Source organism: Mesoplodon mirus, assembly GCF_964341445.2.
Source record: "Mesoplodon mirus genome assembly, chromosome: 4".
Classification (NCBI taxonomy): Eukaryota; Metazoa; Chordata; class Mammalia; order Artiodactyla; family Ziphiidae; genus Mesoplodon; species Mesoplodon mirus.
In genome coordinates, this window is record NC_138979.1 from 108,421,478 (window position 1) to 108,446,768 (window position 25,291).

At 35.7% G+C, this 25,291-nt stretch overlaps 1 protein-coding gene across 3 annotated transcripts in view; it reads right to left on the reverse strand.

Moving 5' to 3' along the window:
* The window catches only part of CDIN1 (CDAN1 interacting nuclease 1), a 218,727-nt gene that overhangs the window by 77,159 nt on the left and 116,277 nt on the right, over positions 1-25,291 (reverse strand). Inside the window, exons 9-10 of one of the 3 annotated variants that reach the window (XM_082618124.1) lie at positions 24,681-24,746; positions 23,966-24,089 (exon numbers count right to left, since the gene is read on the reverse strand). In XM_082618124.1, the coding sequence (XP_082474250.1) occupies positions 23,966-24,089; positions 24,681-24,746 (190 nt within the window). The remainder of the gene's footprint in view (positions 1-23,965; positions 24,090-24,680; positions 24,747-25,291) is intronic. The other 2 variants (XM_082618125.1, XM_082618126.1) reach the window with 2 other exon arrangements.

A 25,291-nucleotide genomic window follows, 5' to 3' on the forward strand; every position in this document is an offset into this window, starting at 1 on the left:
ACATTTTCTTTTAAGAAAGAGAAATCTTCAGGGTATATTTTAAGAGTTTGAGATCTTCAGGGTTTTTGTTGTTGTTGTTTAAAGACAAAAATACTGCATACATGTCTAAAGATAGCCAAGTAAATGCAGATTTTTAAAATCATAGAAGAATTAAGATTTTAATTAAATTGTATACATTTTTTTTCTGAACGAAGATGCATGTAGAAAGAAATACATTTTGTTTAATATTTAAGTTGGGAAAGTATATTTGCAACTCAAGAAGATGCTTTATTAATCAATGATAAAAAAAGCTCAAAATATAAAACTTATTTATGTTTTAAAATTCTGTTGTCAGAAATATAGGACTGAAATTATACATTTAAACAAAAAAATGATTTGCAATGCCATTTAGGAGCTACATAGTTTTCAGAGTACAAAGAAGTATGCTAATAGGTTTCTGTCATATTTTGAAAAAAATGTGCAGAATTTCTTATCCCTTTTCCATCTTGGAAGATTTCAGGTTTGCTACTGATTTAAAGTACTGTAACTGGATTTGATGTTAGCCAGTTAGATAATTTTGGGGGGATACATTTTGGAGATTTAGAAAAACATTTTTAGATTATACCTTATGATTTTAAAATTAAGATTGGCGTCAAGAAAATATTAGAAAATATAAGGTATTACAATTTTATATTAAAAAGCAATACTTTTGGACAAGATTGATGTAACTATCTCCCTAACTTTTTTGGGTTTGATTCAAAAAATTTTTAAACGTATGAAAAGTAGAGAACCCCCCTACTAAATATCCATCTTGCAAATCCTATATCTCCCTTTTAAATTTCCCTGTCTCAACGTATGTATTTATTTTGCTGACATATTTTACGAGAGATCCTAGGCCCCAAGTCACTCCACCCCTACGTATTCTCATATGTATCTCTTTTAAAAATGCACATTTTCTTACATAACCACAATGACTCTGTCATCTCTAACAAAATTAACAGTAACTTCTTGGTGTTAAGAATTCACACCAATCCATACTCAACTTTCAATGACTGTCTCAAAAATGTATTTTTCTAGTCCATTTGATGGAATCAAGGTACAACAAGGTCAACTACATTTGGTTATGATGTCTTTAAGTTTCTCTTCCTAGGACAGCTCCTCCCTTCCCCATTTACTGTCATGCATTTGTCTTGTTGAAGAAATCCCGCTGACTTCTTAAACTGAACCTGGGAAGTCCCTGTTGAAGAAAGGGCAATATTTGGCTGACAAACTGAGACTGTCAAAGTTTTCCAGTTTATGTTTTGGCCGTAGAGGGGCAAAGGGGGAAACTCCCAGACACTTCTGCCATATTTAATGATCTGAAAAATTTCCAAAAAGCCCTTAAACAATTTTACCCTTCATACTAAAGAGTTTAAAACTGTAATAATCATTATAAAATTTTTGTTTTATAAGATTATTTTGATATATTGGCAATTTATAAAATAGTTTTTATTTAATAGTGTTAAGGCATTCATGCATAAACTAAATGATATCAAATAAGCAAACAGATGTTTAGCAATTCCAAGTTTATTGGATTCCAATACTTTTCTTAGAATGTACACAGAAATAATCAAGAATTGTATTTTAATTAATCTGAGGAAGAAATACAAATTGGCATGTCTCTTAACTTTTGTTTTTATCTTTTTTTTTTTTAAAGGATCATTTAACCAGACAGGCAGGTTTTCATTAAATTTAATTTGTGTGGAGCTTAAATACTAAGTTGAGTTTCCAGGAGGTAAATGAATTGACAGCTCTGTCTTTTAAAACCTCATGTTGCTTAAAATAAATAAATAAATAAAATAAAATTAAAAAATTCATGTTGCACTATTTAAGGAAAGATGTATAGAAAATTTAGAGGATTAGAAAACGCGGATGAAAATTACAAGTGTTAGAAAAGACAAAATGAAACTTTAACATATCTCCATGGCATTCGTGTTAAACAAAAATGTAAACTAACATATATAAGGTTGGCTTAGCCTTTCCTTGCAACAGAAAGCCTAAGATCAGTGATGTACAGTTTTTGAAAAGATCAGTGATGTACAGTTTTTGAAAATCCAAAATATGAATGACTTTAAATGGAACCATATGAAGTCAACGAAAGTAAAGTGATCGTAGATAAAATTACCAAACTCAAATGAAATAAATTCAAAATGAAAAGGATGAAGGGCAATTAAGTACCTATTTTGACAATTCGAAGTGGTCAAGTCTTTAAAAGTATGACACAGGAACCTTAACCCATCTATATATGAGTGATAAATGAGGCATTTTGTGTCATTACATTCCCATAAATCACTTCCTTTAACTGCTGACGGCTTTTATCAGATCTAACCTTTTCAAGCTTCTATTAGAGTGCTAACATTTTCAACTTTGACACATGTGCAGTTTACAAATTCTGCAGCTGATTAACTCTGGACAGAAGCTCACTGGCATCATTGTCTTCAAGTTGGGTGAAAACCTTAGGGTCTCAAAAACTCAAGACACATTACAGTATAAAAATCTCAATTAACGTAAGGGGTTGGGCTTTGGAGTTGGTAAGGATTGTTTTCTGTTGGGAAACAAACATGAATAAGATTTCATTTTCCATGAAACAGGTGACCTAAGAAATACTAAGAAATGAAAAAAAAGAAAAGAAAAAAAATTAGAAAAAAGGAAAACCCTAGATGATAATGGTTAATTTCTAATTAAATACATTTTTTTGTCTTAAACTTTATTCATTTGGCAATCAAGAAATATTTTAGAAAAGTAATTGCTAAACCTCAGTCTCGACACAATAAAAAAAAGAAAACCTAAGATTAACGCATTTATGGGGTGAGGAGTATGACCCCAAATGAAACACAGTTTAAGTGGGGCTGTTATAATTGATGGAACCATTTTAAAGTGAATTTTATGGAGAGAGATTGAATTAAACTAAAACATACAGCTTAACTCTCTTATAAATCCCAACATTCTAAGTTAAACGTTGCTTTGGATAATCTAACCAATCAGTCAATTCAGTTGAAAAAGAAAAAATGAAAACTTCTCTTAAAGTAGCTAAGGAGGGCCTGCTTTTAAACTAGTTGTGTTGAAATAACAAAGTCAAAGCTTATAAAAGGTAATGCAATTTCTGTTGAAGTTTCTGTTAATATACCAAATCTTCATAGAATGTCTTTTATACATAAATTAGAATGAACTTATTACCAACTTATTACCTTACTTATTACCAACAAGAAACATTCTAAACACTTATCATAAGACAAAACTTTAATCAAAATATTTGTCTATTAATAATGTAGAAATAAATAAGGCAAAAACACATAAGCTGAAATCTTTTACATTACAGATGAGAGAAGATCGACTTCATGATATTTTTAATTTTAATGGTCCTAATTTCTTAGTAGAAGAGTTGAATACAACAGTTGAACTTGACAGCCCGAAGGTTTTAATGAGTAACACAACATTGTACAGGTAGATACTATGTGTCTGTCAGTGTATGTATATAAATAGCACATATATAAATATATTTGAGTAGATGTGAGTTTGGACAAAGACTATCAGAGAAACTTATTTGGAAAATATAATTGACACCAACCTTGTAATAAAGCTAAAGTTAAAAAAATTAGTGTCTTTGGCAATAACAGCCAGACTGAACAAATCTTAATACTGATTGTTCGACCATCAGAAGCCTGCCACTTCACAAAGTATCAGTTTTGATAAGAGCTATGAGCTATCAAGCTTAAATAATAAAACCTAAATGACTCTGAAGTCAAAATGTTCACAGAGAATGGCCTGTGGCAGATTACTTCTTGTTGATAAATGACAAATCTTAGAAAAATAGTGGGGGAAGGACAACTTTTTCTAGCATCACAACCCATAGTCTCATAATGTCAGCATCTAAGGCCTATCCATGACAAATTAAAAACTTCTTTATTTCACTAATAATGTCACTCATCACAGGAGCTGGGCAGTTACACTTTGACAATTCAAATGTAAATCCTGGGTTGCCTATGAGTATTCATGACAAAGTCATATTTATCATTTAAAACAAAAGGATGTGACTTCTTGGTGTTCATATCAAAGACCAGTAATGGATGAGGCCGTGCTAATCAAAAGACAGACTAGAAAGAACACAGATGTTTGCTACTTTGATTAAGAAAAGACTATTCCCTCCCCCGAAACTTCCCCAATACAGTCATTTCAAATTGTTTTAAATGTATAATTTAAAATAGATATCTAAGAATTTAAAATTCCCAGCTATAGCTCTTACAAAAAATAAACACCAGCTTTTATCCAACCTCAAATTATAAAAGCAAAATTCTTAAAACCAGGAAAAGATCAAACTACCAGAGAGTAATAGTTCCTCAGATGTAACCCATTGAGAGATTTCCACAATTGGTATTATCCTTCTCAATTATTATTTTCAATGCAGAAAATGAAGAGAAAGAAAGTCTATCATCCCAAACTTTTATAAATAGCACAACTGAGAGCTGAAATCAATGTGGGAAACTATAAGGAGAGCAAGGTTTAAGACATTTTTACTGTATTTGTTTCTGACCGTTATGTCTTTGATTTTTGTTCCAAATGCTTTACAGGTTGAAAAGCATTTAAAAATAGCTGTTGTCTAGATTTTAAGGTTTTATTAAATTAATTAATAATTAAATAATTCTGGTGAGTCAAGCATTCATCACCAGTTTGAGAGAGACCAAAAATAAGTATGGCATTAAAAAAAAAAACAAAGATATTTAGAGCTGGAGCTATTGATAGCACTTTCTCCCATTCCACTGATGAAGAGCTATCATCAGGTCTGGCTAATAGAAATCTAATTTACAAGGCCCTGCTCGTTTGAGTGCCTTTCAAGATGCACAGGATTGGTAACCCTTCAGACCTGCAAACAAATGCCTGCTCTTCCAGAGCAGAACTATTTTAATGTTGGTTACTGGGAAGTCATCACTGCAAGGTCACCTTGAAGAAGTGCGGGTGGTGGGTGGTGGAGAAAGCCTACTTTGTAAGTGATCTGTTTCCTGCCAATTTTCCTTGCTGCTTTTCAATCCCAGTGAAGCACACTTGTTGTTGATAAGTTTTTAAAAGTCAGAGTGGTGTGTGATAAAACAAAATATAATATAAAGCCATATGGAGGGAAAGAACTATTTATGCCTTAAAAGAATTCTTGGATAGCTTGGTGTCCTCAGGTAAAATGCTAGGCAGGCAGCTGATGTGCAAGTTTCCCTTTTTGGTAGGATCACCTTCCTCCCCAGATGAGGGAAACATCAAAATCACATAGTCTCTTTGCACCCACATCCTCTGTGCTTCTTGTATGGAAAATTTGTGTCACACCAAATGTGTCACTAGTTTTTTAGACCAGCAAGGGCATTCCATTTTACACTACTGAGTTGCATCCATATGTTATCAGGGTTTACTTTTCATTAGCGATAGTAACTACTATATGTCCTACTTACAGTGGGCATGTCCTCCTTTTTAAGTATATATCTGCTTCTCACAGAGGGAATTAAGAGTTGAAAATTTCAGAGGGCTTTACATTCAATATATTAAGAGGTATTTATAGAATAACAAAAATTTTTCACCTTCTGGCCCTTTTATGAAAAATTTACTGGATGCCTAATACATTTAATATTCAGTAGCATGTGAGAATAATTTTTATGCAACTCTAATAGTTAGAAAGATAGATAACTCAATTATTAGATCATCTATCAAAATATTCAGATGTATAAGAGGCTACTAAAAAGATTGATGACTGAGAAAGTCCACTGATTCTCTAGCCATCATATTCATGCATTTGGCCAGACAACATTTTTCGCTGCCTTCACAAGCAAGCTTCATTACCCATCACTCCACTGAAAAGAGTTTATTATGAGGCTGCCATCTTGGCAAGACTATTATTTAGATGATAAATGCTGAGGGGAAAAAAAGTGTCTACTTTTTTTTTTTTGAGGAAAAAAGATGAGCTTTTCTGACAGATAAAACAAACAGCATCTACATTTCTAATTAACTTAAATTTGGCAGATACAAATATAGGTCAGTTAAAGCTATGATGTTATCTTCTGTCTGAATTTTACCCTTAATTTGTAAAATGTAAATTAACTAATTAGACGAAAAACAGCATGATTAGTGACAAAATGTTTCAGCTGGGTCTTTGCTTCTTGACATTTATGATCAACTATAATGAATTATTGCTTTTTAAAATAATTGATAGAATATTTTTTTTCCTCACCACAATGAAAGAAATTTTACTAAGAATTTATAAAAGAAGGCCAGGAACTTAGCAAAACAACAGAACTTTATGGTGTACTTTCTGAGGAAAAGATGTTTGTAAAACGGTATAATATTAGAAACAATCGGGTTAATTTATGCCTGTGTACCTGGGGTGAATTTAAAGGAAAGAAGCGTATGGACATTAAGTCACTAATAAATCCAGTAAAAAGACTGTCAGGACTTAACCCTTTCCCTGTCATTTCAAATAGATTTGCTGTGTATTCAAAGCAATTTGTGAGAATGTGTGTGTGTGTGTGTGTGTGCGCGTGCGTGCATGCAAACCTGCGTGTACCCACATGCTGGATGCGGGGGTCACAAGGTTTCATGGAGAACGGTGAGAAAACAGAAAAGAATTTGACCACTTGAGTTTCAGCAGGAAAACCTGCCAATGTGAAGTAAAATTAATCCATGTAATAGTTAAGTGAAAAGAGGTTTTCACTATTCCTATGTAAAGACTCTACAACGAGAAGTACAACTGCAATGTCAGATATAGGTGTCAATTGAAAATTACATAAAATCCTGAAAGTTAAGGTATGGGGGTTGGTGGGGGGTGGCCACACTTTGGCACAGTGGAGCTTGTATGACTGGGCCCTGGGCAGGCAGATCAGGATCAGGGCTGTCAGTTCTCAGAACACACAAACTTAGAGGTCTAACCTGAATGAGTAATATCAGGAAATTGGAGCTGAAGCCTGGTGGTAAACTAGGTAGGAGATGAAAGTGCTTTGTCAGTACTGGGGACTGGTTTTGAAAGGGTGAAGAAAATAGAAAGGGAAACAATTCCAACAAAGATGTATGATGTTCAGGGTGCTACTGGAAAGTTCAAAGTTTATGCAAGATAGGTAATAGTTTGAAACAATTAAGTACTTCAGAATTTCTGTCTCAATTTTAGGCATGCCACTAAAATACTTATCTTGGACAAAAGTATCTTAATATGGCAGACAGTTATCACATTTGGAAATGATGTCACTGAAATACTTGAATACTCTTTTTCCCATATTATGACAAATACATAAAACTTTTTACATTTTGCAAAGTGCAATCTAAATGCTTAGAGAATATTATTCCACTTTATATTTACTAGCTGTGGAGACAGCAAGAAAATCTTTCTGAATAGCTGCTCCTGATTAAAAAGTACTTAGCTTATTACTTTTATATTTTAGAAATTCATTAATGGTAAACATTTTTCTTTCCATCCCCACATCACCATGATTTTGCATTAAGAAATAAAACGGGTAACTAGTCAAAGCTCCTTTTCACAGTACACAATCCTAACATAGAATGCCTTTATACATGACAGAAAATTCTCTTGACAGCTCTCTGGTTTCCACCTAACTCTTCAACCTCTTAACACATGATATACCTCTGAGGCAACTACTTCAAAAGCTACCTAAGATTTACCTGTATGTACATTAATTTTGCACTGTAGAGGTAATCCTCAAACATGTGAACTCCAATAAATTGGTTTCTATCACAAAGGTGAAGACTGCAAAACATATAACAGCACAGAAACCTCCTAATTTGTTTAGTTCCAGTCTTTCAAGCATTAACAATTTCCATTCCCATTTATCATTTTGAAAAACAAATTCATTTGAATTAAAAACATGAATTGATCTAAGCAAAGATTTCAGCTTGATGGTAACTGGAAAAACAAAGCTTGAGAAATTTAAAAAGCAATAACTTATGTTCACTTAAAATTTGTAATATTTCTATAGGGAAGGCAGCATTTCACGTTTGAGGAGTAAGTTTATCTGTGGAGGAGGAGAAAGGCAAAGAGAGCAATGCAGTGAGTGTCAGGTACTCTGTCCAGACCTGAGTCCCTCAGTATTGCAGGAAGGTCAGATCCTTTCAGCATTGTACTGGTGTGTCAAAATATGTCAACAAACCATCACACCACAGGAAGAAGAATGACCTTTCAGTTCTTCATGTTTGGGCTGCCTGTGGAGCTTTGGACATGGGGAATGCATGAATGGTTTTCCTAGCTGCTTGACAAATGCAACTCCCGAGGTTTCTTTCAAGTGTGATTGTTAAAAGCCCCGGGTTCTTACATTTTGGTACAACTTTCTCAACCTATATAACTCATGATGGAAACTGATGTTAACTATCAATACTCCATATAATCAGATTCAATGCAACTAGACTAAAATTACTTTATAAATGTTTAAATGTGAGAGATGAAGGTTGAGAGTCAGTAAATTTAGAAATAATTATATTCACTGTAAGAGTAATACTTATTAATCAATTCTCTAGGCTTTATCATAGATGTCATTATAACACGGTTGTCTTCTTTCTCTCCCTGTCCGTAAAACTATGTGTTTCTCTACTCTCCCCTTCTGGGAAAACCTACTTTGCCTATTTCTACTGCAGATATCCCTAAATGAATCTATCTCTGGTCCATCACTCGGACTCCCATCCCATAACCCAGTTGCCTTTGGACATTTCTAATCATCGCAACTGAAGTAATCACTAACCTAGGTTATTTTCCACTCTCAGTTCCTTAAGAGCATCATTGTTCTCCCCATGGCCAATATCAAAACCTCAAAGTTATCTCTGTTCCGCACCGCCCAATACAACAACATTTAGTTACTTGCCAAATTCTTTCTTATCTCTGTAAGTCTACACAGGCTCCTTCCATTTCCACTGCCACCATTATAATTTGGGAATTAATAGAGCGTTTCAATATGGATGACTGGAATAGCAATTGTGTTCCTCTTCCCATCTTCTTGCTTCTGTCCACCCTGAGCATTGCTACCAGAATATCTATCCTAAAGTGGCCTGATCATGTCACTCTTCTATTCAAAAATCTCCCCTGGCTTTCCAGCTCTGTGATCTTGACCTGGGCACTTAACTTTTCTATGCCTCATCTTTCTCATATGAAATGAGGATAAAATACCAGTATCGACCTCATAGGACTGTTCTGTGGATTGAAGAGGATAATACATATAAGTGCTTAAACCAGTTCCTCGAACATAGTTGGTGCTCAGTGTTGGCTATTTTTGTGATTTATGTATATGTTGTTTCCCCATTAGATTGAATTAAATTCCTTGAAGGCAAAGTTAGGTTTTGCTCATCTTTGTACACTCTGAGATGCATAATATACTGTCTCTACATAGAAGGAACTCCATATCTACCGAATTCAGTCATGAATCTGTCCTACTACTTATGGACCACTTTGTTAGAATGTGGTGAATTAGAAATATATAGTGGTAAAAATATTTATTTCGCATTAAACAATGAAAGGCAATTGGGGCTGATCAAGTATTTTGCTCTAGTGTTGAATTCAGTATGGTTTTATATACCTGACCTGTGCACACAACCAATGACTTCATTTTCACCATTTTCATAATCAATATACAGTGCTCTGAAAGTATTACAGCCAAAGCCATCAAGGACAACTGTGACAGCCTCATATTTACAGAAGTTGATGAGCTTTGAATTAAAAAATCCTCTTTTCTAAATAAAGGAATTTTGCATGAATTTTGAATTTATGATCACTTGAAATGAGCTATCAGGGATGCTATAAGAATGAATTTAAAATGGGGATGTGGTGATGATTAGCAAAGTTGCCAGAAAAAAAAGGGAAGGAAATGGCAAAAAGGAATACATAAGGAGAAGCAGGAAGGGGTTAACAAGGTACCTTGTTGGTAGAATCTTTATGAGAAAATAAGGGTGAACAAAACACAGGAAGTATCTCAAAGTAAGTGATTCAGGAAGGGAAGGGAGTAAAACAAGAAAGTAGAATTCACACAAATCATAAAAGTACACTAGGAATATAAACGAGAGAGCAAGAAAAAGAAAAACACAAGCGAATATAAGTGACATGTTAATGGATAAACAGAATTCATATAGGAGATTTAATTTTCACAAGAATATGACTTCCAGGGTCAATTAGAAATTAGAGGGAAAGGATGCTTACCATGGCCATTATGTATCCATATATATTTCTGTTTTATGAGAAGAAGAGTATGAGACATGAAAATTATATGCATGGTTCATCTTCCATACTCCACATGTGTGGGAAGAGAATAAGCAAGGGTAAACTAGGGCAACGCAGCCTCATCACCTATAAAAGTCACCCATCCCAGGAGATTCTTGAATGATATGTAATAGCAGAAGATGGTCAAAAATGGAAAAAATGTGTCTCTTACATATGGAGGGGGTGAAAAGCCATAACTTCTGTGAACGGGGTTCTATCTCACCAAAAGATGCCTAGCTTTATTTTAGTCTAAGAGGGAGCAGAAGCCCTTAGTGAGTGCTATCAAAAGATGACCAAAGAAAGCTGCTTTCTAACAACCATAAGCTTATTATCCACTCTTTGGCCTTAACGATATGAAAAGCCTTCCTTTTGTTGGGCAAAAAGTAGCGACTGAAAATCCCATTCCAACTCTCAGAAGCCTGGGAGAAAGAGAGAGAGAATATATGGATGTCTATTTGAAAGAGAGATATCAAAAGAAACAAACTTGAAGGTTTCCACAGCACTCTCTCATAGTTGATACTTAAGAAAATTTGTTTAGGATGACAATGAAGTCTAATGTAGCATAAGTAAGATTACAAGGTTAATGTTAAACAAGACAAACTGGTTTATAGTGCGTTAAATTATGTGTTAAAAACCATACTTGAGAGGACATCTACTTGGATCCAAGATGAGGTAACAGGGACTGTATTTATCGTCCTGCTGGAAATAACTAAAAAGCAAAATAGATAACAACAGATAGCAAGCAGTGAGGGACAGTGACCCCTGAATTATGGAAAACAAAAGAGGCGAGCACTTTGATTTCCCCAGCTTGCTGCCTGGAGAGAGTTTCCAGGAGGCAATGTGGGGAGGAAGAACCTTCTCAGAGTTGAAGAGATGGAGCTGGGGAAATGGGAAGACCAGGCAGTTAAAGAGTTTGTCATAAAACAAGTCTCAGTAATTTTAAAAGGATTCAAGTTTGTTTCTGACCTCAATGGAATTAAATTAGAAACCAATAACAGAAAGCTTTGTGAACAAATTCCAAATATTTGGGAACAAAACAGCATGCTTCTAAATAGCCTGTGGGTCAAAGAAGAAATAAAAATAAAAATCAGAAAGTATTTGGAACCAAATAAAATAAAAATACAACATATAACATTTTGTGTAATACAGCTATAGCAGTACTTTGAGGCAAATGTACAACACTAAACTGCCTATATTGGGAAGAAAGAATGGTTTCAAACCAATAACCTCAGGCTTCCACCTTAGGAAACTAGACAAAGAAGAGCAAATGAAACTGAAACTAAAAGTAAATAAATAAATAATACAGATAAAAAATCAATGAAAAAGAAAAAAGAAAACCAACAGGAAAAAGTCAATAAAATGAAATATAAAATTGAAAAACCTCTAGGCAGACTGATCTGGAAAAGTAGACAAAAGTATCAATATCAGGAATGAAAAAGGTGACATCACTACAGATTCTACAGATATTAAAAGAATATGGGAGTATTTTGAATAATTTTATGCTAATATATTCCACAACTTAAATAAAATGAATAAACTCTTTAAAAGACACAAAGTATCAAAGTTCACTCAAGAAAAAAATAGATAACCTGAATCCCTGTATCTATTAAATAAATCAATTTTGTAGTTTAAAATCTTCCCACAAAAGAATAGCCCCAGATCATCTGACTGGGAAATTCTACCCCGTAGTTAATGAAGAAGTAGTAACAATTCTACACAAACTTTCCAGAAAACTGAGGATAAGGGATACTTCCCAACTCATACTACAAGGCCACCATTACTCTAATACCAAAACCAGACAAAAAGTTTAGAAGGAGAAGTAAATCACAGACCAATCTCACTCATGAATGCAAATGCAAAAATTCTTAACAAATTTATAGCAAATCAAATATAACAAAATATAAAAAGGATATTGATTCATGACCAAGTGGGGTTTATCCCAGGATGCAAGGTTGGTATAACATTCAAGAATCAATCACTGTAATTCATCATATTAATAATTAATTTAAAAATATCCATATGATCATCTTAATAGATGCAGAAAAAACATTTTGACAAAATCCAACACCTATTTTGATAAAAACTTTCAGCAAACTAGGAATAGTGGGAGTTTCCTCAAACCTAAAAGGCATCTACAAAAACCTATAGCTAACATTCTTCTTAACGGTAAAAGATTAAATGCCTTTCCCCCAAGACCAGGAACAAGGTGTACACATTCACCACTATTCACCTTTGTATACAAGATTCTAGGCAGTGCAGCTAAAAAAAAAAAAAAAAAAAAAGCATCCAAATTGAAAAAGGAAGCAAACTGTCTTTATTCATAAACAACATGGTTGTCTATATAGAAGATCCTATGGCATCTACCAAATAAGTAAAGTATTAATAAATGAGTTTTACCCACTTGCACAATGCAAGATCAATACACCAAATCAACTGTATTCCTCTATTTTAACATGATAAATTGGAAATTGAAACAAAAAAAATCACTTCCTATAGAATCAAGAAATATAAAATACATAGGGTCCCAAATTGATCTATAAACTCAATGTGATGCCAATCAGAAGTCCAGCAGATTTTTTTAGGAATTTATAAGTTGATTCTAAAATTCATATGGTAATGCAAAGGACCAAAAATAGACAAAAATAACTTGAAAAATAAAAAGAAGTTGGAGGACTAACACTACCTGTTTTCAAAATTATGTTATAGTAATCAATACAGTGTAGAATTAGTATAAAGATAGACAAATTGGCCAACAGAACAAAACAGGGAATTCAGAAAAAGGCCCACACATATATGATTAATTGATTTTTGACATATGTGTAAAGGCTATTTAGGGGAGAAAGGATAGGCTTTTCAACAAATGGTTCTGGCACAACTGGATATCTATATCCAAGAAAATAAACTTCAAGCTATACATCATGCCATACATAAAAATTAACTGAAAATGGATGCTAGACCTAAATGTAAATATATGATTATAAATCTTTTAGAAGAAAACAAGGGTAAAATCTCTGTGATTTCTTTAAGTCTTTAAATCTGTAAGATTTCTTAGATATGACATCAAAGGCATAATCCATAAAAGAAAAAATCTGGTAAACTGGACTTCATTAAAATTAAAAACCTCTGATTTTGAAAGCCACTGTTAAGAGAATGAAAAGACAAGTCACAGACTGGAAGACAATATTTCATATCTGACCATATATCTGATAAAGGACTTAAATCCATGATATTTTTTAAACCTATGAAAACTCAATAATAAGAAAACAACTCAACTAAAAAATGAACCGAAGATTTGAACAGATGCTTCTCCAAAGGAGACAAATAGATAAAAATAAACATATGAAAAGATTCTCAATATCATTTGTCATTACAGGAAAACTAAAATCACATTGAGACACTATTACACAACTATTAGAAAGTTTGAAGTTAAAAAGACTGACCGAAGGGAGCACCTGGAACTCCCATAAACTGCTGATGGGAACATAAAATGGTACAACCACTTTGGAAAACAGTTTAATCATTTTGAAAAAGGTAAAAATCCACTTACCAAATGTCCCAACTATTTTATTCCTAGGTATTTGCCCAAGGGAGATGAAACCATACAAGATTTTTACATGACGGTTCATGGAAACTTTATTACTAATAGCCAGAGCTAGAAACAACTTAAATGTCTATCCAGAAGTGAATGGATAAACAAACAGTGGGACAGCCACACAATTGAATACTTGCCAGCAATGAAAAAAATGAACTCTTGATATGTTCAACAACATGAATGAATAATGAAATAGTTACATTGAGTAAAAAAAAAAGCCAGACAAAAGAGTATATGCTGAATGATTCCATTTACAGAAAACAGAAAATATAAACTAATGAATAGTGACAGAAAGTAGATCAGGGGTTGCCTGGGTGCAGAGACAACTGAAGGGATTGAGAAGAAGGATTATAAAGGGGTACAAGGAACTTGTAGAGGTGGTAGGTATCTTTGTCACTATCTTTGTCATGGTGATAATTTTACGAGTTTATACATATGTTAAACTTGTCAAATTATGTACTTTAAATATGTGCAGTTTATTGTATGTCAATTATATCTCATTAAAGCTGTTTTTAAAAACACCGTTACTATTAAAACAGACTTTTTACACGCTTATTTTTTTCTGTACCATATATAAAAAAACTCTGATTCTGTAGATTTCAAATACAACAATTTAGGGGTTGTTATTTTCTGGGCACATAGGTATGTATATCTGACAGGATTTTATATTAATCCTACAGATGTGCATTTTGAATATACAATAAGGAGAGCAACAGAGAACGTCTGGCCCATTTTCTTGAACCACATGAGGGTGAATACCTACACCTCATATGCTGGAGAGGTTTTTAGCTTCAGCTTAGCAAACCCATTAAGTCAGTGGTCCCCAACGTTTTTTGGCACCAGGGACCGGTTTCGTGGAAGACAATTTTTCCAAGGACCGGGGTTGGGGGGGGGGATGGTTTAGGGATGATTCAAGTGCATTACATTTATTGAGCACTTTATTTCTATTACTATCACATTGCAATATATAATGAAATAATTATATACCTCACCATAATGCTGACAAGAGGCAGAGCTCAGGTGGTAATGCGAGTGATGGGGAGTGGCTGTAAATACAGATGAAGCTTTGCTCGCTTGCTCGCCCGCCGCTTACCTCCTGCCGCTTGCCTTCTAACAGGTCACGGACTGGTACTGGTCCATGGCCCAGGTGTTGGGGATCCCTGCATTAAGTGACAGAGTAAGTAGCCTCTTATAACAGATTTATCACTATGACTGACATTAAGCTGCATGGTGGAGTAGAAAGAACACAGGTGTGAGTTCAGAGGGAGACCTGGGTTCAGGTTCTGTCTTTGCAATTTACTGCCTCAGTCCTCACTATGAAGCCCTCAAAGGCAGAGGCCAGATGCCAAGTGACTAACAAGTGTCTGTGAAGTGTTTGCTGATCTGAACCAGTATTCCTCAATACAACTCTTTTTTTTCTCATGAAGACTCTATGTAGAAGCACCTAGGCTAGGAATGCTGGGGCTAGCTGGCAAATGAAGGCCATGTAAAGAAGTGGACTTCAACTTGATGCAGGTCAACGTCATCATCAGAAGTTTTCAAAACAAAACAAAAAAAACCTCCTAAGGTCCAGGTTCCACCACACACCAATTAAATCAGTTCTCCAGGGATGAATCTCACACCAATATTTAAAAAGTTCCAACCATGTGATTTTAATACATGTGAAGGTTGAGAATCACTATCCTAAACCCCAAGCCATTTTAGCAGCAATTTCAACCTGATCTCCATGATTCCAAAATTACTTTCAAAAATGAACTCTGTATCCTTGGGCTCCTGACTCTAACTGTGCTCCTGAGTCACTTCCTTTATTTTTCTCTTACCCTCTCTGGACAATCATAACGATTGGGTTTCCATCCTTAGAATGGACACCCAATCATTTGCTTGTTGGTCTGATTTGTGGTAATACTTCTGAAACATATGTGATTCATATTAACTCTATCTTAATAGCTCAGCAAGAAAAGTTAAGTCTTCAACAATTCTTTGGTCCCCTGGAATTGGGAAACTGGTCAATAGGCACCATCCCTCCCCAACTAATAAAAATCTTGTATATGCTTGAAGGTAATATCAGATAGACATCTTTCTGAGAAACTGTGATTCACTGACATTTCCTTATAAGCCTATTTCCTTTCCCTTTAATCCTTGATTAACTCATTCCAGTTTTCTCAACCACTATCTCTTTATTGCAAATACCACTTCAACGGCCTAAGACAGCATTTCTATTCCTCATTCAGTTTTGTATTTAAAGTCAATGTTGAAAACAATTAACAATGGCAGAAAATATGAATTCTGTGGTGGGCAAAGTTCTTGCTATTCATACTCCAAATGCAGAAAAAAATGGTACTTATCCATTATGAGAACTCATAAAAGTACTATCTACACAGAAGACACTTCCTTCGTCCTTTTAAAATATTTCGAGGTTACTCCAGCTAATAACAGTGTCAAGTATTTCTCTGGAACAATGAGACATCAGTATCTCACAACCAGCACCACTATAAGAGATGGAAAAGCAAATTATTATATTTTTACCTTCAGAGAGGACTTCTCCAGTGCATTTGCTAATTATTAGTCAATCTCTCTCTTGTTGCTGGTGATGACTGCTTGTTAGTATACGGCCGCAGTGCCTTCTGAGGCTGCTGTAATTGAAGGTTTGCAAGAGCTTCTATAGCTGAGGCACATTCTCCAACCTAGGACAGATGTGATCAGCCTTGTTGTTAACAAGACTGAAATAACTGGAAATCTGTGATTTGGCTAATTGCAGGCTTCCTGGAAGTATCTTCATACAGGAAAAACTTTTGGACATCCTCTGAAAAATACCTTCCTTAACTCTAACTGCTTGGCAGCCCCATTCTAAATGCCTTGCCTCTCAAGTTAGCACAGCCCAGAGAAAGCAATCATTAAACCATTGAGTAAATAACCAATCTTTAAAAAATACTTAGAGGTAAGAACTAAAGTCAAATCGATTCTTGTGGCAGAAGGTATTAGCTTACCATTGCCTCTAGGAGGGTAGACTCTCTGGAGCCAAAGGTTCAAAAATCCCACAGATGGAACTCAGCTCTTCATCTTTTCAGTGAGACATCAATGTGATCAAGCCCATATTTCCTCTGGTGCTCATCTCCCCTCATATCCTAACATCAGCACAAGAAATGACTTTGGAAGACAAATATACTTGCTTCCTTTGATACCTTTATTCCCAGTCAAGAGGGGTCCGTGGCCTGGACCCAAACTTTAGAGGATTCTGCTCTGGCCTCCTCTGGTTGTACGGCAGTGCATGGGGTGAGGAATCTGCAGAGCACAGGGGACATCTTCACCTGATGTCTGTCCCCTCCAATACCTTTCTAAGTCACACTCCATGTTACCAGGGACCTCAGAACTTCCTGATCAAATAGTCCTGAGACCACTCTCAGGGCCTGCCTGTTTGATAAGAGGGCAGACCACCAGAGTGTGCACCTCTGGCCTGAGAGATGACCAAGGGCAGAGGTTTGTGGGAAGGTTTCAATACATGGAGCTTGGATGTGCAGGCTGTGCTGTGCTTAAAACCTTCCCAGGTGTAGGATAGAGCCAAAGGTAATAAGAAAAGGGAGATGGGCTGTGCAGTGGCGGCACGTATTCCTACACTGCCATATGCAGCCTGGATCTCCAAGAAGTCCAGGAATTCTTAATGCAAATCTGAACTTCCAGATCTTCATGCACGATAAAATGGATTTTATTTACTGTCTGTTAACTTGATATACAACCTTAAATATTTGGGCACATTGTATATAGGCCTCCAATCACACTCTTGTCCCAGGCCCCCAAGTGTTAAGGTGGGCCCAGTTTTACGCAGCCCTAAAGAAACTAGAGAATAGCTTCTGCTCAGGATTTTCAAGGCATTCCATGTCAAATATCAAACAAGAGACCTTGCTGAAGTTTTGTGAAAGCAAATAATTAACATAAGATTACAAATACTTGCCTAAAAAACTTCATAAAATGCATTTGCCACTTATCGGTTATTTTCTACTTTAAAACTCGTATGTAAATAAACATGCTATATTTCATGATATAGATCTGCAAAAGTCTATACATCTGAAAAGTCTATAAAAGTTCCCTAGAAAAATGAGGCATTTTTCTCACTGTCCTTAGAGTGGCATTCTCAAAGAAAAAAGTTTGGTCTTATTGTGTTTTAATGTCACAGTGTCTAACAAAATCCTTCATGGTTGATTCAAAACGTTGCTGTCTGTTATGCATCAGGAAATCCATTCATATATTTATTTGTTTAATAAATATCTACTGATCACCTACTGGCACCTATGTGCCAGGCATTCCACCAGCTTCTGGGCATTTGATGTTGGATAAAACAAATAGGTAAGACGTAACTCAATACTTAATACTGGAGGAGAGTGGCAAATAAACAAGCAATTACAATATTTGACAAATGCTATGAACTTATTAGAAGAACACAGGAGGGGCACTGAACGCAATCGTGAACTGCAGGAAGGTTTTCCCAAAGAGATGTCAGTCAAGCTGAGTGCTGAAGTTAGCCGAGTAGGAGTTTATCTGGCAAAGAAGGAAATTAAAACATCTACTCAGAAGACTTCTAAATTCTATCGGACAGTGATACACAGGAAAAAGAGACAGAGGAGAGTATATTTGTTGACTGCCAAGCACTGTGAAAGTGCTTTATATGTATTAAATAACTGCTCTAACAAAGGCTGAGGGACGTTAAGCAAGTTGCTCCCAGTCATGGGACCAGAGAGTGGCACGGCCTGGATTCAAACCCAGGAACAGGACAGATTCCTCCCATTACATCAAGGATCACTAAACTGGAAAATCATGCTCAAACAAAACTCTGCCATATTCTTTCCAGTCAGTAAGCTTAGATCTTCTTTGAGAGAAGGAGAGAGGTATATCTACCAAGTGCACTTTAGTTTTAAATAGATTCCACTGCTGACAGTGTGTCAGAATGTGCCCAGAATGGCAGATGACAGGGCTGAACTTAACAGCTGAGATTTCCGTGTTCTTGACTCAGTGCTGTTGGGCATTGTTCATGCTCTGTATGGTTGCATGTGGTTCTTTGTAATGTAGAGTCATCAGTATTTTCATCTAAACAGACCCACTTTATCTCCAACCACCAAAGTGAGCACAAGGTGTCTGCTTCTGTTTCTTTGAAAGGCCACAAGTTAGAACCCATGTATATTCTGGCCTCACATTGTAGAATTAGTTTCTTCTTTACCTGTCACCATCTCAATAAAAAAATAAACTTAGTAATGTAGGTCAAATTGTCAAAGAACCCACCTTTTGACTAGACAAGTAGGACGAGAAGGTATTTTTTGTTTCCAACTGCATAAAGAAATATGTTTTTTTATACAATTTGTATATATATAGCCCTAAGTATATGAGATATATATACAGGTATATGTAAATATATATGCATTTTCTATACAATTGTATACAGAGCCCTATATTATTTGGGGCTATGTTATGGTTCAAATGCTGCTTCTCAGAGGCATTCTTTTAACCCCACAGAACTGGAAGAGTTCTGAGGAGTTCTTTTTTTTTTCTTTTTTTTTATCTAGACCTTTTCAGACCTAAAAGGTTAATAAGCTTATTTCATTATCCTAATTCTTTTTATTTTATTTTATTTTATTTTATTTTTTTGCTTTATAACAAATTTAATCAGTTATACATATACATATGTTCCCATATCCCCTCCCTTTTGCGTCTCCCTCCCACCCTCCCTATCCCACCCCTCCAGGCGGTCACAAAGCACCGAGCTGATCTCCCTGTGCTATGCGGCTGCTTCCCACTAGCTATCTATTTTACGTTTGGTAGTGTATATATGTCCATGCCACTCTTTCGCTTTGCCACAGCTTACCCTTCCCCCTCCCCATATCCTCAAGTCCATTCTCAAGTAGGTCTGTGTCTTTATTCCTGTCTTACCCCTATGTTCGTCATGACATTTTTTTTCTTAAATTCCATATATATGTGTCAGCATACAGTATTTGTCTTTCTCTTTCTGACTTACTTCACTCTGTATGACAGACTCTAGGTCCATCCACCTCATTACAAATAGCTCAATTTCGTTTCATTTTATGGCTGAGTAATATTCCATTGTATATATGTGCCACATCTTCTTTATCCATTCATCCGATGATGGACACTTAGGTTGTTTTCATCTCTGAGGAGTTCTTTAATCAAGATCGTACCTGGGATGAGGGCCCACTTGCCGAAAAGGCAGCTTATGTTCTATACTCAATATCTGATTTTAGGGAAGGTGACTACCTTGCAAAATTTAAATTTGTTTGAGGTTAATTAAGCTGGAGAAAATTCTTGAAGCTTTGATTACAAAGGAATGAACTGCACCCTACGTGTAGTAATTAGAAATAGCAATATAAAAGGTAAAGCTCTTTCAAACCAAGTAAATTGGTGTTTGTATAAATGTTTCCAACTACTGTCTATTCATTCACTCAGACAGGAGTAAGTATTATGAAGAAAAGTAAAGCCGAGTGAGGAGAGAGGATGACTGAGGGTGATGCCTTCTAGACTGGGTGGTTAGGGAAGGCCCCCCTGAGGAGGGGAAATTTGAGCAGACACCTGAATGTCATAAAGGGCAGGCTATGTGGGGATCCAAGTGAAGACAGGTCCAAGCAGAAGGATTAGCCAGAGTGAGGGTCTGGAAGCAGAAACAAGCAGTGTAGATTCAGGGAAGACAGAGAAAGCCAGTGTGGCCAAGGAAGTATAGGAGACAGAGAGAACCTTAGGTGAGGGGAGAGGGGCAGGTGCAGACAGAATTGGGGGTGGTGAGAGGCAGATCATGCAGGGCTCTGAATGTCACGGTAAAGGGTTTGGATTTTATTTTAAAGGTGGTGGGAAGCGACCCAACCTGACTTATGTTTTCCAAGAGTCAATTTGGCTGGGGTATGAAACACTGACCACAGGAGTGCAAGTGCTGAGTGCGAGGAGACCAAGTTTGGAAGCTACAGGAATTGTCCAGGAGATGCTTACAGACACGGAGGCGGCAGCAGGTGGGGTGGTGATACAAGGCACAATTTGAGACGTGGTGAAGGTAGGGCTGAATGGACTTGCTGATGGATTGGTGATGATACTCGGGGTTGAGGATGTGGAGATATTGTGGTGTCACTAGTTGAGCTTGGGAGGAAATGGGGGAGTAACAAGCTTGGGGAAGAAAGTCAAGGGTTTAATCTTGGACATGTAAAGTCTGAGATACCTATTAGATAACCAGGAGGAGATACTGAGTAGCCTGCTGGATAGATGAACAAATGTATACTCAGGGGGAATCTTAGGGCTGAGGGTAAAAATTAGGAGATGGCAGCATAGAGATGGAATATAAAGCCACAGTCTCTGGTGAGATCTTCCAGGGAGCACCCAGGAAGAATGTAGACAGAAGAGGGAGGAGGGGTGAGCCCTGAGTTCCAGGGCCTTCCAGTCTAGAGCTGGGAAGAGGAAGAAGAGATAGCAAAGGAGACAAGAGTACGTTGCTGGTGTGTGGGGAAGAAACCCAGAAGAATATCTTTTGGAAGCCAAAAAAAGAGCATGTTTTAATAAAGAGGGAAGGTGTGATCAGGAGCTGCTGAAAGGCTGAGTAAGAATACTAATTTACATAAAAAGAAAACTCTTAGAGAAATATTAAACTAAAATGTAGGGGCTCTGTAGTTATTTATGCGGAAAAAGAGGCTTAGACAAGATTATGATTCCACAAGCATTGAACAGTCTTATCATAAAATCCAATGTTTAATCTAAAAATAATGTGACAATTTTTTCATTTCATGTCTGTAAGTCAAATCATTATGCTGTATACCTTAAACTTACATAGTGCTGTATAGCAATTATATCTTAATAAAACTAGAAGAAAAAAAGAAAAATAGTGTGACTAGAAAACAGTTCTTATGTTGACTAGAGGTTTATCATACAAATAAAGCAATTAACCCACATGCCAACCAACAGCCTCCTTGAAAGGCTACCTATAAGTGGGAAAGATTTCTTCCTACTCTGAAGTATTTTAGCTAATGCTGTGTGAGTTGTGTTGAGGCAAAATATAAAAAAAGTAGGATCCCAAACTTTCATAACTGTGCTAAGTTCTCCTTCTGTCAAAATGCCTCATCACTGATAAGTCTGTATCATTATTACAACCAAAATTCTATATCCAAGTAAATGACTCTATGTTCCATATTGAATGTCAGCAGGATATGCATTTCTTGGCCTCTCTGCAGACATTCTGTGAACTAGTGACTTTTGTGTAGAGCATTCCCCCCTTGAATGATCTGGAACACTCAAAACTAAGGCTGGCTTTCCCTTACCACACAACATGCCCTAAATGAACTATATCCACTTAGCTGGTATACATTCAAACAATGTGTTTAGGAAATGTAAGTCAATAGTAGTGTAAATAAAACATCATTAAAATTTAAAACAGCAGCAGGCAACAAAATAATCCAAAATCCAGTCCAAGTCAAACTATTAAGTTATCCATTGCTCAAATGCCCCTCCGGCCATGTGAATAATCCATAGTTCTACCATACACGTGACTTGATTATTTAATCAGCCTCTAAAATGGGGAGGGCTAAGCACAGAGTAGACATTCAAACAACAGTTGAGTTGTTTTAGAATGAAGATGTGCCTTTGGAATTTTCAAGTAAGCTCTACTATTTGGGATTCAAATTCTAATTGTTTCTCATAAAAGGCTTGATCAGTACCAAAGTGGGGAGACAGTCTCAATGCATAATGATTGAGCTCACCAGTTTTTTAAAAATCCCTTAGCAACCTAAACTTATGCAATTTAATTTTCTTGTCATTGCTTTCCCTATAATATCAAAAATGATGCTTTCTTTACTATTTCAAACTCATCATAAAATTGCTAAAAATCTGAAATTCAATTTGTCACATTACTGCTGATTTGAATAATGGCTGAATAAAAGACAGGAAACGCTGAAGCAGCATTGATTTCTAAAACATTTTGCACTTTCCTCCTCCATCCCTGTAAAGTAAAGCTCGGATGCTATGCACAATTACACAAGAAAATCAAGAAAGCCATTACATTTAGCATTTTGTCATGATCATTGTTACCATGGCAAAAAGTGGGCTTAGTTTAGCACATCTGCTACGGGAGAGGTTCACTGGCCTTTTGTAAAGCTGAGTAACAATATAATGCCAAATTCTGTAGGCTGTCACTGTTTTTTTCCAGGGTAAGACTACTGTCCACAGATGCTACTGTCTCTCTCCTTAATGATCGGACCAATGTCATCTTATTATTGTATTCTTACAGTTGGCCAGTGACCGAGGAACACAGTTAAACTAGGAAGGTTACCCCTTGGCCCGCCTTCTGATCTAAGGGGTAAAAAATATGTGGTGTGAAAGCTTGGGACTCCAATAACAGCAAAGGCCAAAGTTTCAACAGTTGTACTGTAAATTACAATAGAGTTGTGCTAAAAGTAGCACAGATTTAGATGTGAGAAAGACAATGCACGATAACTAGTTGTACCCATAGTTACATTTTCTCTGAGTATCAGTTTAGTTATCTGTAAAATGGGAATAAAAGTAACTTTCTTGTGAGTATTAACTGAGATAATCTGCAGGCCCAGACACATGGTGGGTACTCAGTAATATGGCATCCTCCCCCCTCCTCCAACACCATCCTTTTCTTAACCACTGAGATCTCCATGCCTTTGGGAATGTTGGTTGAAGTTGGTAGGTAAACTATTTTCTACCACTGGAAGGTAATTTGTTTTGATCTTTCATATTGTTTGGATACTTCCCTCAGAGAGCTGAGGATAAAATATTTTTTTAAGATCTGACAGAAAGCGTAACTTCCACATCAAGAGGATAAAAGTCAGTGTCAATATCATAATATATATCACATCCTATTTTTCATATTTTAAGTGACACCAATATCATCACTGTAAAATGGAAAATGACGTCCACACTAATTTTGACATTATGCAGAGATTTTTCGTTTTAAAAAATGAAGCTACATTATGAAAGCAAAGAAGTTGAAATTACCTGAAATGAATACATTAATCAAGTCTCGGTATTTACTAGAAACAAAGGCTACTAGCATTTTTACCAGCTAAACAAAATATTTTTTTCTAATGAGATTTCAGCTGAGTATCGTTTATCTTAAGATAAAAATAATGGGGCCTTACCTATTCCAGTAGCTCCAGAACTGGTCATGCAGGTAGGCGTGGTGGCTACATTCATCACCAAATGAGGCTTTGCTTTCAATCCAGTGAATTATGTGCCCTTCTACAGCTAAGGGACAAAGCATTACTAATATAGAGCAAAGGGAAGGGAAAATTGAAAATTTTGAACTCTGTCTGGGTCTCTCTATGCTTCACATTCATGAACAGAGGCTTAGTTAGCCCTCACCATCATCTATGGATGTAATTATAAAACAACACATCGTATATGTTTGTAACAAAGAACATTTATGCTACAGTCACATCCCTTTTATTTTCATCATTTACAGAAGTCTCTCTCCTATTCTGAGACTGCCTGTATAAGTTGACAAGTAATGTGAAAGCAAACCAAGTGAGCCTGGCTTTTCAATAGAACCCTGTGTTAAAAATTCGGTACTTAGAGAAATGACTTGAAAATGGTAACCAAAATGTCTTTAGAACACATGTTTATTTCTCAAATATACATAAAAGTTTTTAAGGCATAGGTTTCTTCTAAACCTATAATTTTCTGCTATTTTAAAATAATCTTTTGCAATTATTTCACACTTTTAGATACGAAATTATCAAGCTAATCTAGATTCTCTGGTAACATTTGCTAACATTAACACAATTTTTCAAAGCTATGGGAAAAACACATCCCTTTTCTATATAAACAAATGCATAGCAGAGTTTAAGGACTTACCAACGGGTACTTGTAAAATAAAGTCTGGTGTTTTGTCATAACCCTTTGCACGGAGCTGATCTTCATCTACAGGATGAACAAATACTATTACTTATCACAGTATTCCATTAACAAGACAGCAATATAATTGCTTTTCTTTCTTAAAAATGTGTAAAAATTACTAATGCAGTCATACATATCATTCTTATATATGCAATGCTGTGTCGGAATAAATGAACTTTCATAACAAACTGGAAGCATAGATATAAAAATGCCTCTTTGTCCCTTCTGCATTTTAATGTCTTTATTATAAACATCATTAATTCAAGCTGTCATACGCTACCTTTCTTATAATTGAAGATACTCAAAATAATGAAGTATACTTACTGATTAAGAGAAGAGCCTTCTACCACCATGAATATCACTAATGTTATCAAGCCAATATTGACATTTGCCTTTACAATTATAAAACAAATGCTTTCATTAAAGCAATTAAGAAAGTTTAGTTTCAATTAGTGAAACTATTCCTACATACAAGAACATAAGAAAGAGACAAGGACAGTGAGATCCCCACAGAGAATTAATTACCCTGCTTAATACCTTTGGTCGGCTATTGTTTCTGGCATTTACCA